Here is a 23,814-nt window from a genome sequence, read left to right as displayed (position 1 = left end):
AATCGGGACCTCCTTCCTCTCGCCGGTGACCCCTCTAGTGATATAAAGATCTATATAGAGGAATCAGGACCTCCTTCCTCTCGCCGGTGACCCCTCTAGTGATATAAAGATCTATATAGAGGAATCAGGACCTCCTTCATCTCCCCGGTGACCCCTCTGTAAGGGAATTCCCGTGAGACGGCTGGTGATTAGACGTACGCATGTGCACAGAAATGCACGATCATGCACGGTGAAGATTGGCTCCAGGTGGACTATTTAAAAGGTGCCTTTGCCTGTGCTGAGTGCTGACTCGTCTTTAGCTGTTCCCTGTTTCCTGCTCGTTCCTGTGTGTGATTTCCTTGTTGCTGACCCGGCTTGTTCCTGACCTGACTCTGATTACTCCCCTGCTTGATACTGGTTCCTGACTTCGGCTCTGCTCCTGACTTTGGCTTGCTTATGATTTGGTACCTTGTTGTCCGCCCATTAATGACCCCGGCTATTCCTATGACATTGCTCCTGTCTCCCATGCCTGCTTCCTGCCTTGCTCTGGTGCACACCTGGTGATCTACCATACCAGCTCTGCATATCACTACTGTGCCTCAATTGGAGGTTCATCAGTCTTCCAAAGTCTCCAACTGCAAGAGCTGCAAACAACACCTGCTGGCGCTCTTGTCCCCCTGGTCCCTAGACACCCTCTGTTCCTCTTCCAGTGTGGTCAGGGCTAGTGACACAAGTAAGGCCGACCTCGTCATTTGAGTCCCCCATCAGGTACATGACAGTACCAGTCAGCCAATGATGGAGTCTGAAAGGGAGGCCTCTGCAATAGGGGACATCTGTCAATCAATCTCTGCCTTGTCTTACATGGTGCAGAGGTTGCAAAAGAATCCTTGAGCACATGGAAAACCAATTACCAACCAAGTCAGATGTCTCAACAGCCATGGGTCCTTCTGCAGTCTCAGACATAACTACCCAGAGAGGGCTCATCATGATTCATGACCCCTCTAGTGATATAAAGATCTATATAGAGTAATCGGGACCTCCTTCCTCCTGCTGGTGACCCCTCAAGTGATATAAAGATCTATATAGAGTAATCGGGACCTCCTTCCTCCTGCTGGTGACCCCTCAAGTGATATAAAGATCTATATAGAGGAATCGGGACCTCCTTCCTCCTGCCGGTGACCCCTCTAGTGATATAAAGATCTATCTAGAGGAATCATGATCTCCTTCCTCCTGCCGGTGACCCCTCTAGTGATATTAAGATCTATATAGAGGAATCAGGACCTCTTTCCTCCTGCCGGTGACCCCTCTAGTGATATAAAGATCTATATAGAATGAGGACCTCCTTCCTCCTGCCAGTGACCCCTTTAGTGATATAAAGATCTATATAGAGGAATCAGGACCTCCTTCCTCCTGCCGGTGACCCCTCTAGTGATATAAAGATCTATATAGAATGAGGACCTCCTTCCTCCTGCCAGTGACCCCTTTAGTGATATAAAGATCTATATAGAGGAATCGGGACCTTCTTCCTCCTGCCGGTGACCCCTCTAGCAATATAAAGATCTATATAGAGGAATCAGGACCTCCTTCTGTGATGATTGTGTGCAATAGAGGCATAGACGTTGTACATGACAGCCATCTTGTTAGGTTTCAGCCATGTTCCCTTCTGTCCTCCCTCATCCCTTTGTCCATGGAATGCATAGCTACAAGTTGACGGAGGTCAACAGGATCTCTTATCCTAAATAAAACACAGATAGATCAGCTCCAGGGCTGTAAACCTCTAATTAGTCTGGTTCCAAGGGGTTTGCTGGAAAACCACTTCCCTCTGCCCGGTTGTAAAACAATAACTCAGCCAGTCATGACCTGTTACGCTATTAGGGCTAGAGCGTGCCATAAAACGTACATTCCACAAGAGTCATTTTTCATACAATTTATAAACTTCAGCAGGAACTGGGCACATTAATATGAAGTATATATACAGATAGATCATTTTAATATGAGTCACACAAGAACTACATTACTATGTTAGTGCCTACAAGAGAGAAGAAGCAGTCTCTTTCCTCCTGGGTGACAAGGGTACGCTATGTTTGGTATCTTTGTGTTACGAACAGGGGCGGACTGACAACTCATGGGGCCCCTGGGCAATAGGGGATCATGGGGCCCCTGTGTCCTTGCCCAAACTCAAAAAAGCCTATGAAAAAGGTACCAGGGGCATCTCATGGGGCCCCCTACTCACCCCGAGCCCTCGGGCAGTGCCCGAGTTTCCAAATGGTCAGTCTGCCACTGGTATAGAATATATTTCTAAATATTAATCTGCCAGTTGCTAGGATGCTACCTGTACCTATTGAAGGTTATTGACCTTAGTATAAAATTGTAAGGGATTTGGTCATAACCTTGGTTACCGCCTAACACCCATCCCCAAACTGGATGATTGGTCATTTGTTCTCAGGAGACACCCCTTTAATATGGTAGAAAAAGACTGACAGCCTGGAGAAGACAGCTCTCATATAACATCAATCAGAAAACATCTAACAGACTTGAGAGCCAAGGCAATCTTTTTGTTCGGACAATTGGACTCTGCTCAAACCAAGGATATTGCAAGTATTCTGTCTTCTGGACTCCTTTCTTTTATTTCTCTGTTGTTTTATTGCTCTCTTTATATCTTTGTTACATCTTTATTTGTAAATATTTTTATTGCACCATTTTGACCTTTTTAGTAATAAATCCTATTTTCTGAAAAGTGTTGAACTGTCTCTAAAGCTTTTAATGCAAATTAAAGAATCTCTGACCATGGAAGAGTGCTCCTGTATGTGATAATCCTCTGAATATCCCTGTCCCTGGAAGAGTGTTCCTGTATATAATAATCCTCTGAATATCCCTGTCCCTGGAAGAGTGTTCCTGTATGTAATAATCCTCTGAATATCCCTGTCTGAGGTGACAGTGTGTATTACAGACACTTATACTAATATCATAGTGTTACTGCTAAGATTTGTGAGTTTCCTCCTTCTCTGTAAAAAGGTGGTGGTGGCAGTGTGAAGGGTTAATTGCGTAATTAACCAGTAACAATCGCTCTCAGGCTGCTGGCACATAGATTGTAGTCCCACAAGCTGGAAAATCTTTGTTCAGGGCGCAACTGAGAGTGGCATTGTTACGCAAGTGGCAGATCGGCTGGTCCTTCGGTCACGAGTTGGTGAGAAGGGCTGAGGTCGGATGCCGCATTCTGTCATACCTTCCTCCCGCTGGTGACCCCTCTAGTGATGCATCCTAGAATTCTATTCGCTTTCCCCACTGCCTGGCCATGCTGTTTGTTCATTTTGCAATCTTCTGAAATAAGTACCCAAAATCCTTTTCTTCTGAAGTGCTGGCCAACACTGTACCTCCAATGTTGTACTTTCTCAAGGGATTCTTTTTTGCTGGGTGCATTATTTTAGATTTGAAATATTGAACTGCAATTTCCACTTTTTTACCAATCTTCCTGCAATGCTAAATCCTGTTCCATGTTACAGACACCTCCAGGGATATCCTCCCTATTACACACCTTTGTGTCATCGGCAAAGAGACATCCCCTTACCCAACAACCCTTTAGTTCTATCACTTGCATATAGATTACATAGAACAGCTCCCAGTACAGAGCCTTGGGGTACACCACTAGTGACTGGTCTCTGTTCCGTGTGAACCCCATTTACAACCACACTCTGGTATCTCTCCTTTAGCCAACTGCACATCCACTGAACCACCCAAGGGCTAAGTCCTAGCTTGTCCAACTTCTGTATTAGATCATTATGTGGAACTGTATCACATGCCTTGCTGGAATCAAGATATTCTATGTCCACAGCACCACCCTGGTCCAAATCATTGGTAATATAGTCAAAAAGTCCAATCAGTCGAGTCTGCCATGGTCTGCCCCCAGTAAAGCCATGCTGCTTTGGATCCAGCAAGTTGTGTGTTTCTAGATGATCAATGATCCTTCCTTTCAGGAGTGATTCCATTAACATGACTACCACCGATGTTAGACTCACTGGCCTGTAATTGCCGGCTTCTACCTTGCTGCCCTTCTTGGATGGAACACACTGTGCACTCCATTACATGAACAATATTGGGAGTGCTGCAATCATCATCTGATCAGGATACACAGGAGTATGAGCCAATCGTAGATCAGCAGGTGCTTACAGGTTATCGCCCCACAGGGATATGAGCCGATTGTAGATCAGCAGGTGCCTACAGGTTACCACCCCACAGGGATATGAGCCAATCATAGATCACCAGGTTGTCAGAACTGTTCTGGGCTCACAGAATGAAACAGGAAGGCTGAACTTATCATCTCTACATGGACATGCTGGAAGCCATTTTGTTCTGTATATTCTATTTCATGGTTTCTGGTTTATTGATAAACTCCCATGGCTTTAAGTACCATCTCTATGCTGATGACACACAAATCTATCTTTCTCCTCCTCACCTCACCCCTTCAGTCTCCTCCTCACCCCACCCCTTCAGTCTCCTCCTCACCTCACCCCTTCAGTCTCCTCCTCACCTCACCCCCTCAGTCTCCTCCTCACCTCACCCCTTCAGTCTCCTCCTCACCTCACCCCCTCAGTCTCCTCCTCACCTCACCCCTTCAGTCTCCTCTCGCATTACTAACCTACTAAGTGACATATCGGCATGGATGTCACTCCACTTCCTCAAACTCAATCTTTCAAAAACTGAGCTCCCGTGCCCCCTCTACTAACTTCTCCATCAAGACCAATAATACAACCATCAGTCCCTCCCCTCATGCCAGGGTACGAGGTGTAATCCTAGACTAACCAACTGTCCTTTCACCCCCAAATCCAATCGCTGTCCTAATTGTCAAGGTCCTACCTTTTCCCTGTGGTTATGTTACTTCATGTGCTGGTGTCCATCTTGGATTCTGCTGTGCATGATGGGAGCCCTTTTATGCCTTCAGGTTTCTGTGGTCCATCCTCCAGAGGGGTGTGGCTGATGACATATAAGCCTGTGGCCCGCACATGCTCTTTGCACTTGTGTCTTGTGTCTTTGTGTTGCTGTTACTCTGTTCTGACTCTCGTGACTCTCCTGGTATCTGATTCGGCTTGTCTTGACTATTCTTTGTATTCTCCTTTGATCTGACCCTCTGTTGCTGAACCCGGCTCGTGACCTGTGATTCTCGTCTGCTGTCCTGTACTGTCCTGTCCTGTTGTTGTTGACCCCGGCTTGTCTGACTACTCTTTTGTCTCTTCCACCAGCTACACGCCATTGGCGGCGGCCATTACCGCAGCTGAGGTGTCTCGGGGGCCGCGACCTGGTTCCTGGCTGCGTCAAGTCCATCCCCACCATCAGGGGCCCTGGTGAAGGGCAGCCTGGGACTTAGACTCCGCGCCCTGAGGGACTTCGGTCTGTGGGTGGTGGTTGTCGTCAGCCAGTGCGTTACATTGTTAGGCCTGCCTGTCCGTTCCTCAGCTCCTGCCCTGACATTACACAAGTGCCATGAACCCTGACGGTGCAGGCACGCCTTCGCTCCCATTGCTAGTCGCCAGACTCGATCAACAGGATCACCTGTTGGATCAGTTCGCTCAGGCGTTGCAAACTCTGCTTGCACGCACTGCGCACCTTACTCCTGGTGTTATTAGGCCGGTTGTCGCTCCGGTGGTCGCTTCCGCTGCTGTTCCGCTTGCTGTGCCTACCGCCGCGGCTGATGCGGCACCCGCGGTGTCCAGAGGTATGACCGGTTCAGCCCCTCTTCCACAGCGCTTTGGGGGTGAGCCGAGTCAGTGTCGTGGGTTCCTCAACCAGGTGGGTATTTATTTTGAATTAATACCCCACGCCTTTCCGTCTGAGAGGTCAAAGGTGGGGTTCCTCATCTCACTACTCTCAGACAAGGCCTTGGCCTGGGCAAATCCCTTATGGGAGAGGAACGACCCGGTGATTCAAGATTTTTCTGGTTTTGTCGATGCCTTCCGTAGGGTATTCGACGTACCGGCTCGTTCCGCCTCGGCGGCCAAGCTGCTCATGACCATGCATCAGGGTTCACGGACCGTGGCCGAGTACGCTATAGAGTTTCGTACCCTGGCGGCAGAGGTCGGTTGGAACAATGAGGCTCTGGTGGCTGCGTTTTCTCAGGGTCTTTCTGACTCATTGAAGGACGAGATTGCAGCTAAGGAACTGCCTGTGGTGTTGGAGGAGCTCATCTCTTTCCTGATCCTGATTGACACCAGGCTCAGGGAGAGGCCTTCACTCAAGGAACGCCTGCGGAGGCCTTCCAATCGACTGGCACCTGCGTTTTCTGTCCCACCCGTTCCTCCCTCTCCTCCCACGCCTCCTGGGGATAGCTTGTCTGGTGGGGAAACCATGCAGCTGGGGTTTGCTCGCCTTTCCGAGGGGGAGCGGGCCGCTCGGCGTCGGGAGGGTCGCTGCCTGTACTGTGGCCTCGGTGGGCACTTTCGGCAGTCTTGTCCGGTCCGTCCGGGAAACGCTCGCACCTGAGATCATGTCGGGGACAGATCTTGGGTGGAGTTTCCTCGTCCCCGGCGTTCCGCAAGGATAAGCCACTGATCACCGTGGTCCTTTCTTGGACAGGGGGCTCGGTGACGGCCCAGGCGTTGGTGGACTCTGGGGCCGGTGGGTTGTTCTTGGACAGCTCGTTTGCTGCGCAGCACTCCATTCCCCTGCAGGCTCGTGCTGTCCCATTGGTTCTCGAAGCAATAGATGGCAGGCCCCTGCAGCCGCCGCAGGTTACCCACGAGACCGTGCCAATAGAGGTAGCCATTGGGGCTGTTCACAGGGAGTTGGCCTGTTTTCAGGTGATTTCTTCCCCACACTATTCGGTGGTTTTGGGGTATCCCTGGCTCCAGAGGCACAATCCTACCTTCAATTGGCAAACAGCCGAGATTCTCTCATGGTCTCCACAGTGTGGGGCCGGGTGCATCCGGGGGCCGGTTAAGGTATTGTGTGCCTCCTCGGACTCTGCGTTGCCCACCGACTATGGGGAATACCGGGACGTGTTCGATAAGGTACGCGCTGGTACCTTACCACCGCATCGTCCTTACGACTGCGCCATATCCCTGCAACCCGGGGCCACTCCTCCACGTGGCAGGGTGTACCCTCTCTCGGTTGCGGAGAATAAGGTCATGGAGGAGTACGTGGTGGATGCGCTTTCCCGGGGGCACATTCGTAAGTCTACTTCCCCAGCAGGAGCGGGGTTTTTTTTCGTAAAGAAGAAAGGTGGGGAATTGAGGCCCTGCATCGATTATAGGGGTCTCAATCGGATTACCATTAAAAATGCATATCCAATTCCTTTGATTTCTGAGTTATTCGACCGCCTTAAGGGAGCAACGGTCTTTACCAAACTCGACCTTAGGGCGGCGTACAACCTCGTACGGATCAGACAGGGGGATGAGTGGAAGACCGCGTTTAACACCAGAACTGGGCACTACGAATACCTGGTGATGCCCTTCGGATTGTGTAACGCGCACGCGGTCTTTCAGGAATTCATAAACGATGTCCTTCGTGATTTGTTGCAGCAATGCGTAGTGGTTTACCTGGATGACATCTTGGTTTACTCTACCTCCATGGAGTCCCATGTCCAGGATGTTAAGCAGGTGCTGCAACGATTGCGTGAGAACGGACTCTTTTGTAAACTCGAGAAGTGCGAGTTCCATCGATCCCAGGTTGCCTTTTTGGGCTACATAATTTCTGCGGAGGGATTTTCCATGGACCCTCAGAAGGTTGCGGCAGTTCTGCAGTGGCCTCGTCCCAATGGTCTTCGGCCCATTCAGCGCTTTCTGGGTTTTGCCAACTACTATCGGAAGTTCATCAGGAACTTCTCCACATTGGCAAAGCCTCTCTCTGACCTAACCAAGAAGGGGAGTAACCCTCACGAGTGGCCATCCGAGGCCATCAGAGCTTTCGAGGCTCTGAAAGCTGCCTTTGCTTCGGCTCCGATTCTTTCGCATCCCAATCCTGGGTTGCCCTTCGTCCTCGAAGTTGATGCTTCCGAGACGGGAGTAGGGGCTCTCCTGTCTCAGCGTCGGTCACCCGATGGACCCCTACTTCCCTGCGGGTTCTACTCCAGGAAGCTTTCCTCGGCTGAGTGCAACTACCAGATTGGAGATCGGGAGTTGTTGGTCATCATTCTGGCTCTCAAGGAATGGAGGCACCTGCTCGAGGGTTCCGCGGTTCCGGTCCTCATTCTTACCGATCACAAGAACCTGACTTATCTTTCGGAGGCCAAGAGATTGACACCCCGCCAGGCCAGATGGGCTCTGTTCTTGTCACGCTTCAACTATGTGGTTTCATATTTGCCTGGTTCCAAGAATGTCAGGGCTGATGCGTTATCACGGCAATACTCTGAATTGTCCAGGGAGGACTCTGAGCCAATCTCACTTATACCTCCAGATCAGATCCTGGCTGCCATTCGCACCAGTCTGACCTCTCCCCTTGGGGAGCAGATTTTGGCGGCTCAAACTGATGCTCCTCCCGGGAGGCCGGAGGGTAGATGTTTCGTACCCGAGGGATTGCGCACCCGCCTGCTGCGTACCTACCATAACGCCAAAACTGCCGGGCATCCAGGGAAGAACCAGCTGTGTTGGGTCGTCTCTCGCTTATTCTGGTGGCCAACCCTCCGTGCCGACATTGCCTCTTATGTAGCGGCATGTTCGATCTGTGCCCAGAATAAGTCTCCACGGCATCTCCCTTTGGGTCTTCTGCAACCCATTCCCAATGGGGAGCGTCCTTGGTCACATCTAGGGATGGACTTTATTGTAGACCTCCCGGTGTCTCGGGGTCATACGGTCATCCTCATGATCGTCGATCGGTTTTCCAAGATGTGCCATTGCATTCCACTCAGGAAATTACCCACAGCGCAGGAACTGGCCACGGTCTTTTCCAGGGAGATTTTTCGCCTGCATGGGTTACCTAAGGTGATTGTCTCAGACCGCGGGAGTCAGTTCGTGTCCAGATTCTGGCGTGCCTTCTGCTCCCAGTTGGGTATTAGTCTCTCCTTTTCATCAGCCTACCACCCGCAGTCCAATGGGGCTGCGGAGCGTTCCAATCAGGCCTTAGAACAATTCCTTCGGTGTTATATTTCAGACCATCAGGATGATTGGGCCGATCTCCTGCCGTGGGCAGAGTTTGCCAGGAACTCGGCGGTCAACTCCTCCACCGGGATGTCTCCCTTCATGGCCAACTATGGGTTTCAACCCGCGGTATTACCTGAGAGGTTCTCACCACAGGACATTCCGGCTGTGGAGAACCATCTTGCTGCCCTGCGTTCTTCTTGGGGGCAGATCCAGAGGGCCTTGAGGGACTCAGCTCAGCGCCAGAAGTTCCAGGCTGATCGCAGACGGTTGCCCGCTCCTTCATACCAGGTCGGCGATCGGGTGTGGTTGTCTACTCGCAATCTCAATCTTCGGGTGCCCACACCCAAACTGGCTCCCCGTTTTGTCGGTCCTTTCCGCATTCTCCGCAAAGTGAATCCGGTGGCCTATGCACTTGCCCTTCCGTCTGGGATGCGGATCTCCAATATCTTTCATGTTTCCCTGTTGAAACCTCTGATCTGCAATCGCTTCACTACCTCTCTTCCTCGGCCCCGTCCTGTCCGGGTTGACGGTCATGAGGAGTATGAGGTGAGCCGGATCCTGGACTCTCGATTGGTGCGCGGTCGATTACAGTTCCTGGTTCATTGGCGTGGTTATGGTCCCGAGGAGCGTTCCTGGGTTCCTTCCGCGGATGTCCATGCTCCTGCCCTCCTCCGCGCTTTTCATACCCGCTTTCCTCAGAAACCTTTTGTTGAGCCGCGGAGGGGGAGGGGCCCTTGAGGGGGAGGTACTGTCAAGGTCCTACCTTTTCCCTGTGGTTATGTTACTTCATGTGCTGGTGTCCATCTTGGATTCTGCTGTGCATGATGGGAGCCCTTTTATGCCTTCAGGTTTCTGTGGTCCATCCTCCAGAGGGGTGTGGCTGATGACATATAAGCCTGTGGCCCGCACATGCTCTTTGCACTTGTGTCTTGTGTCTTTGTGTTGCTGTTACTCTGTTCTGACTCTCGTGACTCTCCTGGTATCTGATTCGGCTTGTCTTGACTATTCTTTGTATTCTCCTTTGATCTGACCCTCTGTTGCTGAACCCGGCTCGTGACCTGTGATTCTCGTCTGCTGTCCTGTACTGTCCTGTCCTGTTGTTGTTGACCCCGGCTTGTCTGACTACTCTTTTGTCTCTTCCACCAGCTACACGCCATTGGCGGCGGCCATTACCACAGCTGAGGTGTCTCGGGGGCCGCGACCTGGTTCCTGGCTGCGTCAAGTCCATCCCCACCATCAGGGGCCCTGGTGAAGGGCAGCCTGGGACTTAGACTCCGCGCCCTGAGGGACTTCGGTCTGTGGGTGGTGGTTGTCGTCAGCCAGTGCGTTACATTGTTAGGCCTGCCTGTCCGTTCCTCAGCTCCTGCCCTGACACTAATCTTGTAGACTTCACCTCCGCAACATCTCCAAGAGATGCCGTTCTTAACCTCGGAAACCACTAAGCAACTTATTCACTCCCTTGTTATCTCTCGCCTTGACTATTGTAACTCCCTCCTCATTGGCCGAACTCATCGTAGGCTATCCCCTCTTCAGTCTATCATGAATGCTGCTGCCAGACTCATCCACCTTACTAACTGTTCTGTATCTGCCAATCCCTCTCTGCCAATCCCTCCACTGGCCTCTACTCAGTGTCCTCCACCCCTCTCTGCCAATCCCTCCACCAGCCTCTACTCAGTGTCCTCCACCCCTCTCTGCCAATCTCTCCACCGGCCCCCACTCAGTGTTCTCCATCCCTCTCTACCAATCCCTCCACTGGCCTCCAATCAGTGTCCTCCACCCCTCTCTGCCAATCCCTCCACTGGCCTCCATGCAGAGTCCTCCACCCCACACTGACAATCCTTCCAGTGACCTCCACTCAGTGTTCTCCACTCCTCTCTGCCAATCCCTCCACTCAGTGTCCTCCACCCCTCTCTGACAAGACCTCCACTGGCCTCCACTCAGTGTCCTCCACCCCTCTCTGCCAATCCCTCCACTGGTCTCAATTCAGTGTCCTCCACCCCTCTCTGCCAATCCCTCCACTGGCTTCCCATTGCCCAACAGATAAAATTAAAAACATTAACAATAACATATAAAGCCATTTATAACTCCGCCCCAAATTACATCACCGATCTTGTCTCTAAATATCACCCAAACCGTACTCTCCACTCCGCATATGACCTCCTGCTCTCTAGCTCCCTTTTCTCTTCCTCCCATGCTCATCTGCAGGACTTCTCCAGAGCTTTCCCCATCTTCAAACTCTCTACCACAATTTATCAGACTATCGCCTACTCTGCTCACTTTTAGGTGATCTCTGAAAACTGATCTCTTTAGGGAAGCCTATCCTGCCCTCAGCTAATAATGGAATCTTCTACTCCTCCTACCAGACCTTGTCATGTTCCAGAAGACCCAAATCCTTCCCAATCCTATACTGCCCCCTTCAGGTCATTGAAATCTTTATATAGAGAAATGACACCTAGTCTGAGGTCACTTTTAGGTGAAGATAAGCTTTGCCCGCCTAGGTTTATGTGGGGATAAAAGTAAGAGACGGATAGAGAGGATACACATCACAAAACAAGACCTCACAAGACAGGAGACAAGGGACAACAGACGGACACAGACACCCCCTGAAGTGAGCACTGAAAGCTGACACCACTGACACCATACAGTCCATATTGGGAACTAGAACTTTCATTTTCCTCAGATAACTTGTACTCCCCTTATATCTCCAGATACATTGTTTAGTCCGATAACGGTTCTGGTGAGCACAGGAGGGGATGTGACGTCATTTTACCTGCAGTATAAATTATTATCATTTCACTCCTCTGGGGAAGATTTATTTTACATATCCCTGAAGCTGATTCTGGCTTCTAGTCAATGGTTTATCCGGATGTATACAGTATATATATGACAAGGTAGACTACTTCATGTAACATTACATCTTCATCTCAGATTGTAAGCGGATTGGATTGGCCTGTGTATGGGATTCCAGATCAAGTCATGGCAAGGTGCACGTTGAGCGTTGAATATCTGGCTGTAGAGAGATCACGGGGGGGATTTGTATATCTGTTGTCACATGTTGCTGAGTTACTGATTTCTTACACGACATTTCCAGACAGTTGGATCTAATTCATTAATATTTGGAAGTAATTGCTGGCTTGTATTTCTCCCCATTATTGTGGATTAGATCATTGTACTGTTATCTTGTATTGTTTATTATTTATCATCACCTATTAGATTTCATCCCCATTTTGTGAGAATTAGTAGGGAATCTCCTTCATTCCAGATCCCGCCTGTTTCCATGAATTGTATATGGATTATTTCCTCACAGATAAAGTTCTGACATATTTCGGAGATCCCACCAAGATTTGCCTACATTTGAAAAATATAATGGTGCAAGTATAGATATGTTATTGTCATTTTCTTGGCTCTGAAAGCACTGTTGTCAGTTACAAATACAGAAAATGTCTGATGTGAGAAGTGTTCCTAGTAGATGGAGCCATTCTGGTGCCGAATCTGAAGCTATTCTGAGTCAGAGAGATGTCAGAGAATTGGTGACATTTCAGGGGATGTCTTTTGTGAAAGATAAGTTGGACATTAAGCAGGATATGAATGATTGGGTAACTGAAATGTGGAGTAGGATTCCAGGGTATACAAATGATATCTGCTCTGATGATTCACGTGTTGCTGGCTATCTGTATATAATAGCTGAGGATAAAACAAAGAAAGAAAAAGAAACACGGCTGCATAAATCTCGGCCAGAATTTCTTGATGTCATTTTTGAATTGGCAGAACAATTAAATAAAGTAAAATTGGATATCAGGCCAGAGGCTGAGAACGTTAAACACTTACAGAGAAAACTCCATGAGATAGAAACTCAATCTACAAACATTTCTGCTGAGATGGAGCAATCGTCAGATAAAATGTTCAATTTTAAGAAAATTATTTGCAAAATAAAGAATTGATCACTTCTTTAACCACTTCAAGTCCGGACACTTTCCTTCCTGTCCAGGCCAGTTTTCAGCTTTTAGCACTGTTACACTTTAAATGACAATTGCGCGGTCATGCAACACTGTACCCATACAAATTTTTTAGCATTTTTTTTTTTGAGACAGATAAAGCTTTATTTTGGTGGTATTTATTCACCGCTGGGATTTTTATTTTTTTTGCTATATAAATTAAAAAGTCCAAACATTTTCAAAAAAGTGTTTTCTTATAAAATTTTGCAAATAGATAATATTTCATCATAAATCTTGGCCAAAATGTATTCCATTATCTTTTTTGTAAAAAAAAAAACCCAAATTAGTGTATAACCAAAAATTATAATTTTTAAAAAATGTTTTTTAGATTATTATTTATGTTTTTTTTACATACTGTCACCCTAGCAGTACAATGTCACCATGGTGACACTGTACTACTTGTGGGGGATGATGAAGATTTTTTTTTTACACTGATTATTTTACACCCATAAAGGCTGTAAAAGCAATCATTTCTCCTTCACTCTGGCTGCATTCTTGCAGCCATTGATAAATACTGTGAGAGCTGTGATTGGTCACAGCTTGTCACATAGTACAAGGCTGTTGTGAATAGCCCTGTACTATGTGACCTCTGTGATCATTCACAGATTTCACACATAGTAAGCAATGATGTCAGAAGTAACATCTTGCTTACTACTCTGCATGTGATCACTGATTGGCCAATCAGTGATCACATGATTAGGACCTCACACAGGGGTCCCGTACGACGATCGGTGTTCCACTGTGTCTGGAGGACACAATGGGCACTGGATCGCATTGTTCCCAGGGAGCGTGAACTAGCAGGGGGCGGGGAGGCTGTTTATAAACAGCCACCTGCCCCTGCACTGCCTGTTTTGTCTCTCCAATCTAAGCATTGATAGTGTGATCTCTGTAACTTAAAGTTGTGATGAGATAGTGATAACTTCAACCTCAGCTGGATACCACAGTCAGTGACTCAATCGATAAGACATCTTGCAGATCTTGTGAAGTTTATTCCATAAACTGAGAGACTCTTACAACAATGAACATTCGATAGGTCAAAAGATCATAATGTTTCCTGCTTCATGACATGAGGCTAGAGCTGCAATGCATTCCTGGGAAAGGAGGAAGGCTATCTATACAACATTAACTAAACCAAAGGAAAGGGAGGAGCAGAGAAAAAATATAGAAAACACTTAAAGGCATATTACAGTCATGTGAAACATGACACTGCCACCATCCGGCTGTTTATATACAACGGCCGGATGGGAGATGGTTAAGAAAGAATCTAGATCAGATCTCTGAGGAGTTGTCTGACTGTAAAGGGATAAAATCAACTTTAGAAATGAGAATGTGAAAAGCTGAGCATTGCGAATACCCATCTCCAGCATAAGGTAGATGTCCAGAACCGCACAAATCAGCAATTGGTACCGGAGACACAGGAGCTAAAAGCCAGCAGTACAAGGGTTACACCTTCTACTTGGCAGACTACAAATGTCATTGAACCCTTTAGCAGCTCACACCCAGACCATTCTATGAGGCCTAAAATTGTAATCCCATTAATATCAGAGGCTTCAGAATCTGAGAGTAACTACAGTGACCCCCCAGATGAGGATGAAATGCCTTCCAGTAGGGAACGTTATCTTCCTAAATTAAGACCCATCTCTTAATAAACACCCCAAAAGTGAGAGAAAATCCCAGAGGCCTGTGTATGATACCACCAAAGTGATACCATTCCTAACAGAAACTGTGGGCCTCTTTACTAAGAAAGGATCCCTTCTATAATTGATCACACAGAAACCTATGAGGAGGCGATGATGACCCGAAGTTTGAATTCTGACAAACAGAAAACTGAATTTGTCCCATGGGTGTCTCAGCCAAAGCTCAGGAATTTCTTTACTTGCCTCAGAGACACGGGTGTAATAAGATGGTCTGAAGTGGTATCAGAAATAAAAGCAGAATTTGGTCCCTACCGCTCAGCTACTGCTGATAAAAGAGACATTTTGTCTTTAAAATGTCGGCCAAATCAAAGTCCCCGAGAGTTTTTGTCAGTTCTCAAGAATGCCTACAGCCTGGCTGGAAAAGATCCTGATTATGACAGCCCTGAATGTGTCCAATTGTTTTATGATGCTTTCCCAAATAAAAAAGAAATGATTTTGGCCCGAGATTACAATCCCAGAAAAACTCTGGATTGGCTACTGACAGAGAGGACCGCCCTCTACGCTGGATTACAGCATGGGGAAGAGTCTCAGGGCAGGAGATTTACAAAGCCCACAGAAAACATAGCTGAGACTCAGATTAAAAAGGATCCCAGAAAGTTTGAATCCCCAAAAAGGAGTTATGCTGAAGTTGTTGAAGCTCCAGACCTCTCAGTCAGAAGACGTCTAAACCCAATCTGGATTTCAAGAAGGTCCCCGTCACTGACAACTCAGACAAAAAGCATCAATTTACTAAGCGACAGGAGAAATCAGGGAGGTTATTACCGGAATTACAGGTCCAACCAGAAAAAGGTCCAATCTGGTTCTGAAACAGAAAGTTCTGTCAGATCCCAGACATCCAATTCCAAAACTCCAAACCCAAAAGTTCATTGGAAAAGTAGAAGTAATCTATATGAAGCCTGGAGCAGATGCAGGTCAGTTCAGTGTATTAGCAGAACAAATGGGGAAATAACCAATTTCTTCACTGCTAACACTAAGAATCCTTTTTTAGGGTATCCCAATCCTGCAGAAAATCGTCCTCAGTAGGAAGCAGGAATGAACAGGTTAAAGCATCGAACAATGATAATGCCTGTAATGTCCCGATAAACAAGAGAGCACAAATGAAGCCAAGTGTCTGTATGTCTGAGAAGGATTGAACCTGTCCTATGCCAAAAGGTAAGGGGGGGCAGAATGTTTGTGTTTCTCTATTACAGCCCACAGAATCCTCCACAATGAAAACGTGACAAGCCGTCCAAGGAGCTTCCATGTGAAGAAGAAGGGGGGGTCAGCGGATGAGACAAAGCATAAAGACACCTTCACTTCTCCCCCAAGGTACCTCTGCCCATTACAGGACATTGACAAAAGGTATTCCATTGAAGTGGAATGACATCATCATTTACCAAAGATCACGGCTTTATTAGACACGGGGAGCCAAGCAACTATTAGAACTCAGAAAGATGTCCAACAAATCCAAGACTTCTCTTCAGGGAAATATAAAGGTGAAAGGTTTCCCAGCAAAACCTGTGAGTGTATCCGGTACAGCCATGAAGGTATCAGGTACGGCTTGGCTACATTTCATAGTGGGAAATAAAAGAATCTGCCATCCCACACTGCTAGTTGGTTTGCCCTATGACCCCTAATTATTGCTATAGATCTCCTTCAGAGATGAAACCCTGTCATTGATTTTATCAGTGAGGTTATATGGTCACAGGTCAATGTGCCAATTAATTATGAGCACTCCCAATCCTATCACAATCCGTGTAACTGCCACGTGATGGAGGAAAGACCGGACTCTATTGAGGTCCATTTCAGGAACAGCCAAATTCCAGATGTTTCCTTCTTACAGGCAACACCTACCTCCACCTTATGTGGACAGGAGGAGAACACCATATGTGTGTCCCCTGAAAGAGTCAGAGATGTCTGCCTGGAAGGGGACGTTCTATTCACCTCCATAGAGAAGATACTGACTCTACTGGGTTCAGTAATCATACACAATTCCTAGCAAGGATTGGAAAGGTGAATGAGGATGTGTTCTTTCCCTTCAAAGTCAATGACCTGGGAAGAACTAAAAAGGCTAAACTGGCTTTACACCGGGAAATAGTTACATTAGTAGAGATCTACTAACACAAATGTCTAATCCTAAAGTAGTCAGGTATCCCAACCCTCAGGATAACTGGATCCATGATCTGGATAATGACTCCAAAAGTCAGAATATTATTGCCAAATGCATGTTATCCATTTCAGTTGGGGGTAAAACAGCCAATCATTTATTCCTGGTAATCACTGAGCCCTGTTATCATATTTACATTGGCAATGATCTAGTGCATTGCTTTGCCATACACACAGATCTGATAAATTCCACATTGTGGACCAGATTAAAGGGGATCTATGTAAATTTATAGATGAACATGAAGCCCTTAAATCATCCCAGATAGTGCCATATGCAGGAAACATATTAGTACCACATGATGTACCTATACAGGTACAGAAAGGACAAATAGAATCCTGATGCATTTATAGTCTCTCAAATAAGATGCAACATTCAAAAATTTTGGTAAATCCTACACCAATGGTGAATATCCAGCCACTGAAAACCCAAATAATTATTAATAATGGAGCCCCAAATGAAATCTCTTTGCCCCAAAACACTATAATTGGTTTGGCTTTAGATTTAGCGCTGGATTGTGCCCAAGGTTATTGGACAGTCAGGATAAGTCCTGGAGACCAATGCAGACTGGCCTTCACCTTGGATAAAGAACAATATACCTGGACCCATATGCCTTTAGGTTACATAAACTCAGGCCATGAATTTGCTGGTTCTTACATAAGGCCATGCCTGATGCTGCAGAGAGAGGAAATGTAACATATGTGGATGATATTTTATTGAAAAGTACTTCTGTTGAAAAGCATATCCAAAACATGAGACGGGCTAAATCAGCTGAGAGAGGCAGGTGTTACAATGTCATTACAGAAAGCCCAATGGTGCCGTACCAAAGTCACCTTCCTTGGACATGAAGTGACCTCTGAAGGCCTAAATCCACAAAAGAAGAAAGTGGAGGCTGTTGTGATGGAAGCGTAGGCAGGACAGGACAGACAAAGAAGATGGTAAACACACAAAGCTTTATTGAACTAAGGAAGGCACTCAATCAGGGCAGGAAGGTAGCGTCCAGGTACCCAAAAAGGGGAAGAGAGGGGAGGAGCCCAAAATAATTGTAATACAGCCCACGATAGGGTACTTTGGGTAGCGATGGCCCAAGCACTCAGGGGGCAGTCCAGGTAGCTATAATCTGGGCATGCAATGGGGCAGTTCAGGCAAGGGTAATCCGAGCACACAATAAGGACAGTTTGGGCAAGGGTAAGTTGGGCACACAATAGGGGCAGTTCATGGCACTCCGCAACATGCAGCTTCTACGGACACTCACAGTAAGTGGTTTGCAGACACTCAGCAGCAGGTGGCTTCTAGGGACACTCACAGTAAGCAGCTTGCAGACATTCAGAAGCAGGTGGCTTCTAGGGACACTCATGGTAGCAGGCTTATGGGGACTCAATGGTGTCTTGGCTGTGGAGTCTGACCTCAGCACAGCTCCCACACAGCTCTCTAGGCACAACAGCAGGCTCACAGGGATTCAGAGGGGTCTTGGCTGTTGGGTTTGACCTCAGCTCAGCCCTCACACAGCCCTCTAGGGACAACAGCGATCAGCGGAAACTCAGCATCTAGGGAGGGTAATGGAGGGGCTCTCAGACAGTCCCGGTAGGGAGAAATAAGGGGGGGAGTTCACGGACAGTCCAGGCAGGGGAAACGGGGGTATGGACACTCACAGTTCTGGCAGGGGTTCTTTCTGGCTCCCAGCGGTCATCAACAGGCAACGACAACCCTCAGTACATGGCAGGTAATCCACAAAACACACAGCAGCAATGGGTAATCCTGGCCCCAGAGTATTAGGCAGCGTATTGTGGGGCCCACAGCAGATATTTCTGGTGCATGGCAGCAGTGGGTGATCCTGGCCCCAGAGTATTAGGCAGAGTTGCAGTGCGTACCGGCTGTGGGGGTCTGGCCACAGCTCAGACCCCTCACAGCACGCTGTCCCGAGTGGGGGATGAACACACACCCACCTGGGTCCTGTGCCGGCCTTCTTAAGCGAGTGCAAGACACTTCCTGGTTGCTCTGGCAACGGCCGGTCCAGCGTTGGGTTGCTGGGGCAACGAGGCATGCCCCTTACTCTGGCCGCACTTTCAGGAGTGCAACATTTGTCTCCGGTGGGTGGAGAGCTCGGGAAGCCTCGTGCCCATGCTGCGCCCGCCAGGGGGCATGTGGAGACAGGTCGGCAGTACCGCGCTGGAACCCCCGGCGGGTGGACATTTTCCCCCCATCCTGCGCAGCCTTTCTTTAAAGGGTACATCAGGATGTGAAGAGATGACAAGAGGCGGGGGGAGAGGTGCCACTTCTCATCCTATGCAGAGAGTGAGGGGACACAGGGGAGACACAGGCACCGGGGGGGGGGTGGCAGAAGAGGAGCAGGCACTCCGTGACAGATGTGATGAAGTGTAAAACACCTCCCAACATCAGTGACGTGAGATCATTTGTGGGTGTGATGAATTACTCACGTACGTTTATTGATGACTAGGCAGAAATCAGGAAACCTTTATTGACATTACTAAAGAAGAATATACCATGGACATGGGGGGGGCTCAGGAGCGAGCCATGAATGAGCTGACAAGGAAACTCACCCAAGCCCCGTGCCTGGCTTATCCAGAAGGAGGAAAACCCTTCTATCTGGGAACTGGATTCACAAACCTCAGTATCAATGCTGTACTGGATCAAATACAAGACAATCTGAACCAATCATTGCCTATGCCAGTAATTCCCTGTCACCTGTACACATCACATCCAATGACTGTGAGAAAGCATTACTAGCCCCAGTCTGGGCCCTTCAAAACTGTAAAAGTTACATTCAGGGTGAGGAAATAATAATATAACTGAACATCAATGTTTTTTGGCATCTAAATAAGCACTTCTTTGTTTTTTCTTAATGCACTACTTCTCTAAGCTCTCTTTTAATAAGATGCTGGAGATAAAAAATGCAAAATGTTTACTATTGTTATTTATTTTATTCAATGCTTTTTGGCCATCAAAAGAGGCACTTTTTTCTTTTTTCTTAATGCCGCACTTCTCTAAGGTCTCTGCTGGAGATAAAAAATACAACATGTTTACAGTAATTATTATTCCATGTTTTTTGGCATCAAAATAAGCACTTTATCTTATGCTATACTTCTGTAAACTAAACTTACATCCTTTAAAAGAGACTTTACTGCAGTTACTAAAGATGCAGGAGATAAACAAAACAATACAAAATGTTCACTCCAGGTTTAAAGCTGTAAAACTTGATGTTTTGATTGCACCCGATTGATATTAAGCTATTGCTGTGATGTTTAAATTGACATAATAAAGTTATAATTGCAGTTTTTTTTATATTTTGGACTCTTTATTCTAAAGAAAAATTTAATTTTATAAGCTTTAAGGGGGTGTGGTTGGGGGCAGGGCTAGGGACAGGGTTGGGGGATGGGCTGGGGGTGAGGTTGGAGGTGGACCTGGGCAAGGTTGGGTGGGGCAACTGGTGGAGAGTAAGGTTTGTGCCTGGCTAGTAGGTCTAGACTCAAAATGGTTTATCCGGATGTATACAGTATATATATGACAAGGTAGACTACTTCATGTAACATTACATCTTCATCTCAGATTGTAAGCGGATTGGATTGGCCTGTGTATGGGATTCCAGATCAAGTCATGGCAAGGTACACGTTGAGCGTTGAATATCTGGGTGTAGAGAGATCACGGGGGGGATTTGTATATCTGTTGTCACATGTTGCTGAGTTACTGATTTCTTACACGACATTTCCAGACAGTTGGATGTAATTCATTAATATTTGGAAGTAATTGCTGGCTTGTATTTCTCCCCATTATTGTGGATTAGATCATTGTACTGTTATCTTGTATTGTTTATTATTTATCATCACCTATTAGATTTCATCCCCATTTTGTACTGATTTATATTATTAATAAATATATATTTTTGCACATTATTGTGTTTTATTTCATCTTCCAATTATCACAAATACAGAACTGGGATGTCGGTTACTTTGTGAGAATTAGTAGGGAATCTCCTTCATTCCAGATCCCGCCTGTTTCCATGAATTGTATACGGATTATTTCCTCACAGATAAAGTTCTGACAATTTGTACCGTTCTGGTGTTTTTGGTCCTCAGAAATGAGATCTGCCATCATCAGACATGATGGATTTTCAGACATCTATCCCATAGTTTGTAGACTCTATAACTCTCCTACACACTGAATCATAGACACTGATTGGGGTTATTGTACCCAAGAAATGGCGCAGAATACACCTTTGTCTACATTTATAAGGAAAGACCATTTATTTGTAACAACAAGAAACAAAAAAAATGGTAAAAAGTGGTGTTTAAATATCACCAAAATAAATATCTATTTGTGTGAAAAAATTACAAAAATATAATTTGGGTACAATGTTGCATGACTGTGTAATTGTCATTCAAAGTGTGAGAGCGCTGATAGTTACCAGTCGGCCTGGGCAGGAATGGGGTGGAAGTGTCCGGTATACAGGAGGTAGAACCATTTTTTTTTAAAAAGACCTCCAAGTGTTTGTGAAATCTCCCACCACAAAATGTACTCAGCCAATCACAGGGCAGGACTCCATTTTTATTCTTCTCCTGCTATCAATGGCCAACCCGGTCCCACACTTCATCCATGTCTTTTGGGGACCTCTGATCTCCTTATGAACTGTTTCTTCCATGATGAAGATCAGCCATGGAGTATATCTGAGGTGTATATCAGGGTGTGCTTCTTCCCCACATGAGAGCTGGGATGTCCAGCAACATTCATCTAGAAGACATTTCCTGCACTCAAGGCACTAATACACCTCCAGGGTTGTGTGGGACCTCTGATGTACAGGAAGACAGGACTTCAGTGAGGAACATTTCCCTCACTCAGGACAGGAAAGTGGCTTCTCTCCCGTGTGAGATCTTTGATGTTTATGAAGACTGGACGTCTGTGAAAAACATTTCCCACACTCAGGACAGCAGTACGGCTTCTCCCCTGTGTGAGATCGCTGATGTGTGTAAAGATTGGAAGACTTTGTAAAACATTTCCCGCACTCAGGACAGGAATACGGCTTCTCCCCCGTGTGAGATCTCTGATGCTTGTTAAGATTGGACTTATCTGAAAAACACTTTCCACACTCAGGACAGGAATATGGCTTCTCCCCAGTGTGAGATCTCTGATGTGTGCAAAGACTGGACTTCTGTGAAAAACTTTTCCCACACTCAGGACAGGAATGCAGCTTCTCTCCCGTGTGAGATCTCTGATGTGTGTAAAGACGGGTCTTCCTTGAAAAACATTTCCCGCACTCAGGACAGGAATACGGCTTCTCCCCCGTGTGAGATCTTTTATGCACATTAAGTTTGGATATAGAACAGAAACCTTTCCCGCACTCAGGACAGGAGAAGCTCTTCCCTGTTGGAAGGCCGGCCCGGTCCCGCACAGTCTGAGGTTCCTCAGGATACGAGGAATCCGATGGTCCATCTACACTGGGTGGTGCCGGATGGACATTGGAGGGAGCCGGGTTTTCTCCTGGACTATACTGTGTGATGTCCTCATCTTCTACTTTCCAGTCTGGAGACAAAGTGAGACAATCCTCGGAGGTTTTCCTCATCTCCCGGCCATGGACTAAAATACAAAGACAAAGATTACTAGACAGGAGCTGATTGGTTCCCCCAAACCAGGACTCCGCCCACATCAGGCAGCTTGGTCTCTGAGGAGCTTACAATTCCACCCTCAAGGGAACTAGGAAATGGCTCCTCTGATCTCCTACCAGGTCATTTCTTTATTCATGGACCTTAGTCAGAGAGTGAGGAAACAACCAGAACTGTCTTTTATAGGAGGGACAGTGATGAGGGGATTATAGGACGAGGGTCCCCACCCCCTCTATCACTCATCATGACAGAGGCATGCCTGTGTTAGCAACATCACAGGAACATATGCCCAGCAATCGTCTTTACAGTCATGGATTTTCTCCTGTTGCCCCTTTACTACACTTTCCAGTTCGGAACATTTTTCTTGGTAGGCTATAGCGGCCTCCATGTTTGGGTCAGATTTTTCTGTGCTGGTCAGAGCTCAGGCTCAGAGACCAGTATTTATAGAAGAAGACCAACCAACAGGATAGGTATACAGGCAGGTCACCCTGACAGATGACATGGGCTCACCTGAGGTGCGGGGTCTAAGCAGTAACCAGTATCACCAGAGCTCCAGATGGTGGGTATGGGTTTTGCTGCGTGTTAGTACCAGGTCACAGTAGTAGTAAATAAACAAGCCAAGGGTCAGTAACAAGTGGTTCCAGGTCAGTAGTGAAGGTACAGAAGGTAGCAGGAGAGACAAGGGCAAGATATTGGATGGAGAAGGAACAATAATCTGCCAACCAGGAAGTGCAGAGACATGGCTTAAATCAGGAAGTTCATGGGAGGAGCAAAGAGTTCAAGGTTCAGCAGAAAACACAGCAATGGATTAAGCAAAGTGCCGTCCATTATATCAGGTAGCTCAGTGCGAAGAGTTACTACCAGACACAGTACAGGTCCTGGGTTCAAGTCCAGGCTCTGACAGGTGTCTACGTTGAGCAGAGGCAATGAATTAATATTTAGCTTCCAGCTGAACCCCAGAATCTCCATAAATCCAGTCTAGATACATAAATTGTGTCTGCAGCACAGAGAAGGAAGATTATCCGAGAGAAATCCAGGAATACAGGACGGGGAACACAGCTCAGGAAAGTGACCAGGGGATTACAGGCTGATATCACCCAGTCCCCGCCCTACTCTGGACCAATCAGTGAGCAGTATGGGTGGAGGAATGGATTTAGTGTTCATGACCCACCTGTGCTGATCTCTGTAGGAGTGTCCTCCTCTATAAATGTCCCCGTTATTCCATCCTCCTCCATAGACTGCTGATCATCCCTCACATACGCCTCTTCTTCTTCTGATTTCACCTCAACTTTTATATACATCAGATCTTCACCCTAA

The 23,814-nt window shown here is 47.1% G+C and overlaps 1 protein-coding gene across 1 annotated transcript in view; it reads right to left on the bottom strand.

Moving 5' to 3' along the window:
• The window catches only part of LOC149451655 (uncharacterized), a 59,587-nt gene that overhangs the window by 14,540 nt on the left and 21,233 nt on the right, over positions 1-23,814 (bottom strand). The window contains 2 exon segments of the mRNA XM_089690354.1: positions 21,708-22,471; positions 23,669-23,798. Coding sequence (XP_089546480.1) covers positions 21,708-22,471; positions 23,669-23,798 — 894 coding nt within the window.

Source organism: Staurois parvus, unplaced genomic scaffold (genome assembly GCF_062004578.1).
Source record: "Staurois parvus isolate SC_StPar_1 unplaced genomic scaffold, SC_StPar_1.0 ptg000526l, whole genome shotgun sequence".
Lineage (NCBI taxonomy): Eukaryota > Metazoa > Chordata > Amphibia > Anura > Ranidae > Staurois > Staurois parvus.
Note: the sequence above shows the minus strand (reverse complement) of the source record. Positions and strands in the feature narration are given on the sequence as shown.